This window comes from Tiliqua scincoides, chromosome 4 (genome assembly GCF_035046505.1).
Source record: "Tiliqua scincoides isolate rTilSci1 chromosome 4, rTilSci1.hap2, whole genome shotgun sequence".
NCBI lineage: Eukaryota > Metazoa > Chordata > Lepidosauria > Squamata > Scincidae > Tiliqua > Tiliqua scincoides.
In genome coordinates this window covers 65,537,274-65,549,821 of record NC_089824.1, presented here as the reverse complement: position 1 = coordinate 65,549,821, position 12,548 = coordinate 65,537,274, and the positions used below count along the sequence as shown (strand labels likewise).

The window sequence follows — 12,548 nt, the reverse complement described above, 5'->3', positions numbered from 1 at the left end:
AATAAACAATAATAAACAAAAATAAATCAATATGTATAAGAGAGCCTGTGAGAACATAAAGAAAATTGCTTTCTGAGCTAAACTAAAATGAAGGAATTTCCCCAAATTCCATATAGCCAGTGCATTGTCACAAGGAATGACAGCAGCCTCTTACTGAGCCAAACATTAGCAATTAAGTGTCCCTGTTCAACTCTGAAGGGATTTGTTTAATGCCCTTCATTTAACACCCAGGCGTATCTTTTATCACACCGCAATTTGCTGCAATCTTCTCTGTGGGCAAGGAAATTCGAGAAGTAAATCTTGAACAGCAAATGGGCTTTCTTCCTCATCAACGTATTTGCAGTCACCAATAAGGACTTGTTGCCAGGTTTAATCAGAACTTTCAGAGAGAAATTAAAAGCAAGGGTAGCCCTCTGATTTAAGAACTATAAAATATAAATGATTGAGGAAGGGGGTGAAATGTGGTGCCGCTTCCCATGTTTCGTAAGTTACAGCCAAGTCCTCCTGCTGCTTCTGCCTCTAGCTCATTCTGTACAGAGTTAACTCATCTCTTTAAATCAAAATAAGTATGTACCTCTCATTGTGGTTTGTTGCAAGCCTTAATTTATGTTTCCAAAGTGCGCTGCTGCCTTTGGAGAATGCATCTGATGGAAGGGAAATAAGTGTTGTTCTTTCACAGAGGTAGTGCAGTCTGCTGCTGCCCTGCATAGAAAGAAGTTGTCTTTCTGGAACCCTCACTTGCAAAGAAAATGTATGTGACATTTTTATGTGCATAATTCAAAATTAAATAGGGTGCAGTGCTGCGCATCTTCCTTGAGGTGTTACTGTTTGTATTGCCATTCAGTGTGAAACATTATTTACAAATTGTTAGCTCGCTCTCTTCGTTACTAGTCCCATTTTACAGATGGTGAATGGGACACTGAGGTAGCTGACATTGAAGCCATTAGCTTAACACTTGAACACTGCCTCCTATGTGCAAAGGAACTTTGCTTTTGTCTGCCATGGTGGTTCACCTGTCAGGCCACATAAAAGTTGATTGTAATGAAGTCTATGGCTATGCAGCAGCCGGCCCCTCTAAGATGGGAGGACTTCAAATGAGAAAGCAATTGTAAAGCACCAGCCTAGCTGCAGCATGGAGATTGTGCCATGGATACAATCTATGGCAGTTCACCATATTTGCCAAATGGAGTCAGCCATTGATATCTGCAGGGAATCTATTCCTGGACCTGCCCTCATACCCCTCCATGGATACCGATTTCCATGGATAATTAAATCCATGGAAAGTTCTCAAAGGACCTCCTGGATGCAACTGGTAGTACTGGCTGTGTCTGGGAGGTGTTCTGAGATCTGGGAGGTCTTGAGATCTCTGAAAGGCACTTCCAGTTGCATCTGGAAGGTCCTTAAAGCCTTTCAGATTCAGGGTCAGCACCCATGTTGTGTTAAATCTGTGGGTGCCAAACACACAGATGAGAAGGGCCCACTGTAAATGTGGCAGTGCTACTAACCTCTGAGCTGCTTACTACTAACACAACCAAAGCAGCTATCTTTGAACCAAAACATGTATGTAATTTTGAACCAGGAATAATTTGCAGTAGGGCAGGTGGTACTTGGCCCCACCAAATGTGGAAATAGCTGGGGTGATGATGGTGCAGTGGTGAATAAGATGTGGATGTTCAGCTGCCTAGCCCTGAGTCTGGGTTAGTAGAAACTCTGCACTAGCAAAGTGATCCATATCAAATAGCAAAGTTGTGTCATTGTGTCACCATTGTTTCAGAACCACTACAATGATTGTTTCTGTTATTTACTATAATAATGATGGTACATTATGTACAAAGGATTCTATTATGTACAAAGGATTCATGGTGGAATCTCCATCTACCAGTCACTGTTGTGCTCTCTACTAGTTTATTTCCCAAGTCAATAATAAGGTCAGTTGGGTAGCAGTGTGATACTATGCAGAGTTTTGCTGAGCATGTTGGCCCAGGATCATCACTATCACTGGACTCCTATCGCCATTATAAAGCTGCCCAAATAAGGCTGGTAGCAGAAAGGTACTGTAGCTTTAAATATGCATAATCATATTAAATGTGTGTAACTTCATATCACTGGCAGGTGGGCAGTTCAATCAAATGGCAATATTATGTCCATATAAGAAACAAGAAGAATATACTTTTAACTGTTGCAAAAGGAAGGGTTGGTTAGGCAACACAGTTGATAGTGGTGACACATATGATAATCCTGGAGGGCAGTGGCATAGCTAAAGGGGTGCAGGGGGTAGCAATTTGCACTGGGCAAGAAGTTTTAGGGGGGCAGGAAACTGAACTTGACATTAGTGGCCAAAATTGTGAAAATCTTGGTATGTACGAATAATACCATCATGTTGAGTATTAGAAAGGTAATTTAATGCAGAATGCAATGAAACAAACCACATTGGAATATGTGTATTCTATCAAAAATTATTGCCAATTTGAAATATGAAAACACAGCTGCCTTCAAAACTGACCTATGAGACTGATTGTTCTGAGAGCCAATGAGATGTTGTTATGATACAGCACAGAACCAGTAAGATGTTAATAAGAGGCAGCTCTCATTTTCATGTATCATAAAACAGTTACCCCTGTTGACTGGGTAAAGAGGCACTTTTTCAAGTGGTTCTCGCTTATATTTATCAGGGGGTGAATAACCATCCTTCTTCATCCCACCGCAATGCCTCCAACCAAAAAGGGGCACACTTTTAATCGTATTTACTTAAGTCAATTTTATTTTGTTGTGGGGGGGGGGGGGCGCGCTACACAATCTTCTTTGACCCCAGGTAGCAGATAGATGCCTTAGCTATGCCACTGACTGGGGGGAGGCAGCAGAGCAAGTGGGTGGTGAGTTGGTGGGGGGAAGAGGCGAGTTTTCCCTCAATCTTCACTTTTTAAGAAGCCCAGGCGTGACATCACTTTTGGTTGTGACATCATTTCTAGGGCAATATTTTGAGCTCAGCACTGGGCTACACGATCATTAGATATGCCACTGCTGGAGGGTCAGAATGGAGCAGGACTAAAAAAAATGAGGGGGAGATGCAGCATCAATACATTTTGGTATGGGATTCCCTCCGCCCCCATTTTTTTAACCTGTGTGGGGTGGCTTGTCATTCCCCTGTCGGGGTAGAGAAAGTTCCAGTGGGATCTATGTGCCTGGAGACCTCCTGGGGCAGAATACCTGAAATAAGAATTCTGAGAAGCCAAGTATTGCCATACTTGTTAGGAACTAGAGGTTGTGCAAAATGCTCCCTTTGTACACCAAGTGCCCTTGGTTCCTATTGACAAAGTTGCCCTTTGCAAGACCAGAGAAGTGTAACCCCATGCCATGCATCTACTCATCTGTGATGTAGTCTCCCTGGCAGGTACTGGGGTTGGTGTGCTGTGATTGGCTGCCAAAGATCTGTATCCTTTGCTCTTTTGTAGGCAACCAGGTGGGCACAAGGTGCAATTTTCTGTCGTTTCCTTTTAATAATAATAATAATAATAATAATAATTAATAACAGGTATTTATATACCGTCTTTCTTGGTCTTTATTCAAGACTTTATTCAAGGCGGTTTACATAGGCAGGCTTTATTAAATCCCTTATTAAATAGGGATTTTTACAATTTCAAAGAAGATTCTTTCTTTCAAGAACCACTACATTCAAGGTGTTTCATTCCGATCTGGCTTCACATTCTGGCCTCCATCCTCCCACGCTCAGAGCAGATGGAATTGCTCGGCTTCAGCTTGTCAGCTGCTCCAAGGTCGCACGGTGCCGGTGGCCTCGAACTGGCGACCTTGTGGATGTTATCTTCAGGCAGACGGAAGCTCTACCCTCTAGACCAGACCTCCTGCCCAGACCAGACCTCCTGCCCATTTCCCATTGTTCCTTATACAGTTACTCCTACTTACACCAGGTGTTGTTGGTGTAGTATTTTTCTTGCATTGGAGGTGTACCTGTCGTCCCTCCCGCATCATACACCAATCTTCTTGTTTTGACCTCTTCAGCAGTATTGTGCTGGTGGCTGAGTGATGTCCGAGCTACACTGATGCAGCATTTTCCAGTGTTGTGTTAGTTTCCATGGTGCAGGCATCAGCGGGCAGGTTTCTACACTGGGGGAGCTGTCATTGCACCAGAGTAAGTAGAGATACATGGCATATCTTGAGGATGAGATTGGGCCTTTAATGTTCAGTTTTTGCTCTTTAGAGTAGTGTTCAGGTTAAGACATAATTTCCTTTAGTAGCTAATGAATGCATAGTAAAGATTTTTGTCCGTCAAGCCCAATGGCAGGTTTTCTTGCTCACTTGAGCCAATATTTTCAGTCTGTATTGATCCAACCAAATTGATGAGAGCAAATTGAATTAGTGTTTTACCTTTTACTCTACTAGACTGGCAAGCCATCCCTCTTAGCAAAACACTGCAATTGTGGAGCAAGTTAAAAACATGTTTCCATGGTGGAGAGGTTCCTTTATATTAGAATGAATTACACACATAATTCAAAAAGAGAGCTCACTTTTGGAATTTAGTTTTATAGTTCAACTTCTGCTCCACATTGAAGCTCATTGTAGAACATTGGATTTAGTAACTAAGTACAATCCTAATTAACGCCCCCCCTTAGACAAGGGGGGCAGCCATGGAGGTCTCCTCAGGGTAAGGCTCTGCTTCCCTAATGACCTTGGATCTGTGCCAGCCATTTTGCTTGCACAGAACTGAGGAAGGTAAGGCAGATGGAATAGAATAAGAAATGGGAATAAGACCCGGGTGCATGCAGGTGCCACCAGAATCTACCCCTCCCTTCCTCATTCCACCTCTCACATTGGCCATGGAGTGTGGGTACACAGCTGCCAGCCATATCTGCTGGTGGCCTTGTTGTAGTGGCACGTCTGCTGGGAAAACATGTGTTCCATCAGCTAAGTTAGAATTGGGCCCTCAGACTGACTTCACCTCACAGGATTGCTATGAGCTGAAATGGAAATAAGGGTATGTTAATCTTATCAATGATCATGTGTGCTACCAAACAATCACTTGAAGGTTATCCCTGCATTAAAAAACTTAGACTACGATTTGACATAGGAGAAGCAGGGAAGGAGGACGGATTAAAAGGAAAGAATAAATATTCAGTTCAGTTATATTTATCTCTGCTTCTTTCAGTAAAGGCAAGGGTCTGACTCTGCAATTCTATGCAAGCTTACTTGGGAGTAAGCTTCAATGAACACAGTGGGAACACCTTCCAGATAAACAAGCATAAAACTGCACCATAATGATTCAGCCTGGAGCAGCTAGAAAAGGGTGAGAATGAAGCACAACTAAATAGATAAAGGTTCTTCTATTTCTGTAGAATTGTCACAAACCATATAGATGCATAGGCTCCTCTGCAACATCTCAGGGACTGTGGTTTGGCTTCGTTTTGCTTGTTCATTTCAGCAGTATAAAAATACCATTAAGAAACCATGTGATCAGGAAATATCAGAAACCTACTTGAAGTTCAATCATAAGTCTGTTTAGGACTGCTGGAGATGGATTACCTCACTTTCTTCATTGTTGCTGCTCTATACTCATATAAATGTAAGGTACATTTTATTTTTTTGCCGTAATTCCAATAGGTGCACACTGATGTAATAGGTGTAAGAAATTCCAATTTCTTACACACTGTACTAAAGCAAATGTGTTTTCATTTGAAATCACTTGAACTTACTTCACCTGAACTTACAGAACTTCAGAGCCATGGACGATAAATGTAAATGTGTTTCTATAGTTTGTTTCGAGATCATTTCAAATTTATCTGAAAGAATGCCGAACCCTTCAGAAACCACATTGCTGGTTTTCTTCTGCTGACAGGGCTTTTTGTACAGGGAACATTTGACTTGCTAACTGAATGCTGCAGGTGTTGGTCAGGTGTGGTGCTGTGGTTTCCAAATGGTAGTAGAGTTGACGCCAATTATTTGTTTTATGTGTTTCAGTCTCAGGCGAAGGAAAAACTGTGGATTCTACGGTGAAACTTGCCAACAATATGATTCTTAAATGTGTCTGTCCAAAGAATGGAACCATATCTTTGATCACCTGGTCGAAGAAGAAGGACAATGGGAAAGACAACATTGCAGTACTCCAACTACCTCGCAATTTGCACATTGAAAGCAAGTATCAAAACCGAGTGGACATTGTTAAACAGACCTCAAACAATAAGTCTCTGGTTTTTACAAACGCAACAGAGGCAGATATTGGCTACTATCACTGCTCGTTCACTCTCTTCCCTCAAGGAATATGGGAAAAGAGAATACACGTTGTCCAGTCAGGTAAGGTACAGTAAATGAGACATTTATATGAGCACTGTATATGGTAACGTTACTGGTTATGTGCAAAATATAAACATCTGGCAATAGGCATTTGTTTCTCTGGGTTAAAATAAAGCTGTTCATGTTGGGTGTGCAGTTGAAGTGAGGTAGGAAGCCCACCCCCTCCTCTGACTGGGAACAAAGTGACCCAGAAGCCTACCCCATCCTCTTGCTCGGATCAAAGTGTCCCAGAGGCAAATTTTATGTTCTGCGACCTCAATTTGTGTGTGTGTGTGTGGGGGGGATTTTGAGAAGGAAAGAATCGTCCTTAACCTATCCCCTGCCAACTCATTCTCTCATAAAACTCCTTGCCAGCAGGCTGCTTTCATTGAAAGAAGAATAGCATCTATTATCATTAGAACATTATAATCTTAAAGCTCTAGGCTAGTATAGCACTGCCTCTCAAGTCTCTGCTGCAGACTTGCAACTTTAGTACTGCTTCTACATGCAAATATGTGTTGTGTTGCAACAATTTCTTTCATTTTGTTTTGGAAAGAAGATAAATTCTGGAACTGGAGTGCAGAAACAGTAAACGTGGTTGCTTAACCATTTTCCTTCCCATTGTTCCTTTGCCTCACACACTTTTCCCAAGCAGGGTTTCAAATGCCTAATAGAAATAAAATAAAATTTTGGAACCTGCGAGAGGCAGGGGAAGTCTCTGTGAGAGGAGAGGAATTTAGAGCAGAGATATAGTGCCTGGGAAATAGGTTAAGCACCCCATCTACTTCTGTGGTCTAAACTGCCTATTCCTTTCTACCAGAAGTGCTTGAGACCAAAAAACAAAACAATCATGACTGCTTGTTTGATGTTTTGCTGCACACATCTGCACGGTATGTTTCATTATGCCCTGAAATTTTTTTTTTCTCCATAGTTCTTCAGCAATATTTATTATAGCCACGTGTAACTTTGCATGTTCTGGCTGAACTTATAGGTGTGGCCATACTGGCCCATAAAACAATATAGGAGAGCTCTACGTTGGTTTGTGGTGAACCCAGGGACCCTGTTTTTGGCTGTTGCATTCCACCAGACATGCAAATCACGAAGTGTATCATTTCCAACAACCTCGTCGTCAATGAATATTTTGCACTTTGGTTTAAACAGTGCTGAGTGATTCCAAGACAGAAAGGAATTGGTTGGTATCCATAAAAACCTCTTGCTCTTTCAAGACTGATTTTGTCGTCGGTATTGGTGATTCACGCAGAATGTGGATGACTTCATGTGCAACTCTAACTGAATTTGGGACTTTGTACTAATTTTCTCCCTACCTTGCCCCAAAGCTATTTGAACTAAAGAAGAAAAATTGCACCACAGGAATGACTTCTTTTGTTGTGAGGCTGTTACAGGTGAACAAGCTGTCCAATTATTCCACCTGCTGAAAGGAGTGTTTAATTATGGAAACCGCTATGTGCTTGTGACCAACCTGAAGCATGCAGTCATTATCTGAACCTTTTAGACAGGGATTTCCTGTCTAACTTGAAAGTTCTGGTTCCTTTCACTCTGGACTTTTGAGTTATTGAGCTTGGAGAGACTGAGTTCCCAGTTCAAATTTTTAATAAGTCCCACTGAAAAGTATCAATACAAAGGTTCATGTTGGGAGAAAAATCCTCTTTGCTGGTTTAAAGAATGAAAAGCAATTAGATGCCTAGGACCCATGGAAATTCAACAGGAACTCTTGCCTCCTCTAGCTACTTTAAAACTCTTTCCTATCAGCACAACCTTTTCATGTGTGCTCAGAAGTAAGTTCCATTGTGTTCAGTGGGCATTTCTCCTAGGAAGCATGTACTGTATAGGACTGCAGCCTAAGTTCTCTCTTGCTTGTTGGATACAGTAATTGCTGTGGTGTAATTAGTCCTCCCATTCTTCAGCTGTGTCCACAAGTGCCTGGCAAGTTTAAGAGACCCACCATAACAGATGGAAACAATGGAAGAACCTCAGGACAATTTCATCCTCCACAGTGTACACCATTGTCCTACACAGTCACGGATATTCATCTGGCATACTGTAGTGGTATACGGAGTCCCTTGTTTCTAGATTAGTATTCAGTCGATCAAAGGGAGGGAAGCTGTAGCAATTATAGATTTGCTATAACACCACAATTAGTGCTTCCAGTCATTATTAAACAGAAGGGAGATTCCTCAGGAGTTATGAAAATATTGCATGAATGGAGACTTAGTGAGGTGCACAAACTGAATCGTGAGTTTAAAAAAATCTTTCAAATCCTTTTTAAAGCCATGGGCATCATTGTAATTTATTAAACATATATATAATTCAGCTTTTGAACAGCCACATTCTACAAAATGTTGTCCATCACAATTTCAAACTGTAATTAAGGGCCTAACCCTATGGGCAAGCTGTGCCACCTGCACCATGTATCCCAGTGGCACAGTGTGCTTTATGATGGTTGCAAAAGGAGCCACACTATTCAGACTTCTAGGCAGTGCTCCAAGGGCTCCAATGACAATTGGCCTATTATTGACCTTCTTCTCTCAGAGATGCGCAAGATCTGCTCTCAGGTCTTCATATCTTGTGATTGTCTCCTGTTCTTTATCTTCATTGTAGAATCTCATCACCTGGAATTCTTCCGTCACCTGGGATGATTAATAGAATCATTGAAGCATATGGTGGTTTACAAAAGAAGAGAAGTTAGGTCCCTACCCTGAGAGGTTCACAATCTAAAATAGACATAAGGGGGACAACAGAAGAAGGGAAGAGAAATGGGGCCAGGGAAGATAGGAAGAACATGCAGATATGTCATCATGTAGAGCAGGGGTGCCCAAACCCCGGCCCTGGGGCCACTTGTGGCCCTCGAGGCTTCTCAATGCAGCCCTCAGGGAGTCCCCAGTCTCCAATGGGCATCTGGCCCTCCAGAGATATGTTGGAGCCCACAGTGGCCCGATGCAACTGCTCTCAGCGTGAGGGCGACTGTTTGACCTGTCACGCGAGCTGTGGGATGAGAGCTCCTTCCACTGCTTCTTGTTTCACGTCTGTGATGCAGTAGTGGCAGCAAAGGAAAGGCTAGCCTTGCTTTGCGAAAGGCCTTTTATAGGCCTTAAGCTGTTGCAAGACCTTCATTCATTCATATAAGTTCATCTTTAATATATTCATTTATGTAAACTTATGTAAATTTATTCAAATTTTAAATGTAAATTAATTCTTTTTTTCCCTGGCCCCCGACACAGTGTCAGAGAGATGAAGTGGCCCTCCTGCCAAAAACTTTGGACACCCCGATGGAGAGGTAGTTAGGTTTGGTTGCAGTAAGGACTGGGGGTTGTGCCAAAGGCTGAACAGAAAAAGTGTGTTTTGAGGACGACTTCGAAGGAAGTAAGAGGGGGACATCCCACAGATGAACAGGAAGTGCTAGTCATTTGAGGGAAAGCAGGGGAAGGGGAACAAGAGATCTTTGGGCAGCTGAGGGTGGTAGTTCCACAAGAAAAAAGATTACAGTCAGGGATGTAGCAGAATATATGAGCAGTGAAGCATGGAGTGATAAGGGCATGGAGGGCTTTGAAAGTAAGATCAGGAGTGGTGTTGGATCAGTGGAATACATAGGAAGTCAGTGTAGGCAATCAAGGAGGGGCATGACATGATCAAAATGACAAGACAGATAAATTATTCTGGTGGCAGACTGCTGGGTCGAAGTGAGGAGGATGAAATGAGTCAGTGGAAGATCAGGGAGTTCACAGTAATCAAGGCACATTTTTACCAGGGTATGAATGAAGGGGACGGATATATTTTTGTGAACTTATAGAGGTAGTTCTACATCTAGAACTAACAACTGCATCATGCTAGAAATGCCTTTGCAGTGCGCCCTGTAAGTTGTATGAACGATGGTTGATATAATACTGTGAGAATCACGACAGAAACTGCATAAGCCATCAAGCTGAATGGAGGGATATGAAAATAGAACTTAAATGCCATTGACAGACAAATCTGTTATTACCACACAGAAAATCGAAAGGCCCTGGGTAGCAGGTTCATATAATCTTCACCATGCATCAGTCTTTCATTTTATGGAGCTATGGCTTATGTGCTATGTGTCAGCATCCCAAGTCGCTATAATTGTTATGTTCCACTAAAAGGCCGTTTAAAACGATAGAAATATGAGGTTGTTATATGACAGAAGGGAAATTGAAGAGCCAATCTGGGGCTTAAGAAGCCATAACTCTGGAACTAGTGAAGGCTATGCTAGGGTACCATAAAAATGACACACACACTTTCAAATGAAGAAAGAACAAGGGGCATAACAGTTCTGGCTATTGTAACTGTGTGCCACTGAAGAGGTGAAACTGGAACTCTTGGAGAGCTTTATCTCTCCTTTCCTCCAGACTCCAAGGTGGCGGTTGAGGGCCTGGAGCGCTGTCTGGAAGCAGTGAGGATCTGGATGGGGGCTAACAAGCTGAAATTAAATCCGGATAAGACAGAGGCTCTCCTGGCTAGGAAATCCTCGATGCAGGTGCTGGATTATCAGCTTGCTCTGAATGGGGTTGCACTCCCTCTGAAGGAGCAGGTCCGCAGCTTGGGGGTCCACCTGGACTCGCAGCTGCTCCTGGATTCCCAGGTGGCGGCTGTGGCTAGGGGGGCCTTTGCTCAGCTTCGGCTGGTGCACCAGCTGCGTCCGTACTTGGATCGTGCAGACCTGGCCACGGTGATCCATGCTACGGTGACATCGAGGTTAGATTATTGTAACACACTTTATGTGGGGCTGCCCCTGAAGACGGTTCGGAAACTGCAATTAGTGCAGAATGCGGCGGCCCGTGTGGTCACTGTAGCTAGGCGGTTTGACTCTGTCAGCCCGCTTCTCCGGGGGCTACATTGGCTGCCCATTCGTTTCCGGGCCCAATTCAAGGTGCTGGTTTTGACCTTTAAAGCCCTATACTGCTCTGGGCCAGGTTATCTTAGAGATCGCCTACTCCCATACAATCCGGCTCGTCCTCTCAGGTCATCAGAGAAGGCCTTTTTACAAGTGCAGCCGCCTAAGGAGGTACGTGGGGCGGCGGCAAGAAATAGGGCCTTCTCAATAATGGCACCAACGTTGTGGAACTCCCTTCCCCTTGACTTGAGAATGGCTCCCTCTCTTGAGACCTTTCGGCGAGGCCTGCAGACCTTGTTGTTTAACCAAGCCTTCTGACGTTATGGCCTTTTTAACATCTTTTAGTTGCTTTTTTACAGGCCCGATTCCTCTAAGAACTGCTGTTTTATGCTCTTTTATTCTGACTCCTCTGACTACTGTTTTTATGGGTTCTGCTAATGTGTTTTTTAATATGTTTTTATCTGTTTGTGAAATTATGTTTTAATCTGTTTTATATGTTGTTAGCCGCCCTGGGTCCCTTTTTGGGAGAAGGGCGGGATAAAAATAAAGTTTTATTATTATTATTATTATTATTGGAGACCAATTAATGGGAAAAAACCCTTCTGTTATAATGGCTCTGTCTCTTCCAGTGTTTATCTGTAGTAGTTACAAAAGATGTTCCTAACAAACTCCCCACAGCCATAGGTAGTCTGTGTGTTAGCCATACTATGAAATATTCATCGAATAAAGCACAGCAGTGAAAAAAACTGAAAACTCTAGGAGATGCCCTCCTCTATTCCTCACAACTCATTTGGACACATTTCAGTGTCGTTCTCGGCATGAAAAATGGAAGCCTGAGAACATATAAGCCTAGCATAGGAACAATATGGTGGAAAAGCTCCTGATAATCTTATCCCCACAGCTGCTACATTAACCACAGAATCCCCATATCTGCAGAATGGGAAACCAGTTGGGCTGCAGCTGGAGATAGATACTGTGCTAGCCAGAAGGACGAGCTATTTATGAGTTCTTATTTCTGTGAAATGTGTGATCCTTGCTGTGACACCATTCAGAATGAAGGACAATAGTTTCCAGTGACCCCAGTTCTATCAGAGAGAGAGAGAGAGCGCCATTGTGAAGTTCTGAAGTCCATCGTGAAGAGCTGTCTAAATGAGCCATGTATTCAAATCTGCTAGGCTCATAAGGATTCTACCTGTCTGACACCACAAAACTCCATTTTTATTATGTTATCCGGTGACAACCTGTTCTTAACCTTCAATTTATGAGACTTGCTTGCATCTCAATTCTTTTATTCAGTGTGTGCATATTACTCAGGAAATTCATCTGCCATAAAGCTGGCTGAAAGTGAGAAGATGTTACTGAGAATGTCCTGTATGCATCCAGTATTTTTTTTTTT

At 42.7% G+C, this 12,548-nt stretch overlaps 1 protein-coding gene across 1 annotated transcript in view; it reads left to right on the top strand.

Moving 5' to 3' along the window:
- Positions 1-5,960: 5,960 nt before the first annotated feature.
- CD226 (CD226 molecule) overlaps positions 5,961-12,548 on the top strand; it is a gene marked incomplete at its 5' end in the record, with an annotated part of 19,522 nt that continues 12,934 nt past the window's right edge. The window contains one exon of the mRNA XM_066624440.1: positions 5,961-6,303. Within this exon, the coding sequence (XP_066480537.1) occupies positions 5,961-6,303 (343 nt within the window). The remainder of the gene's footprint in view (positions 6,304-12,548) is intronic.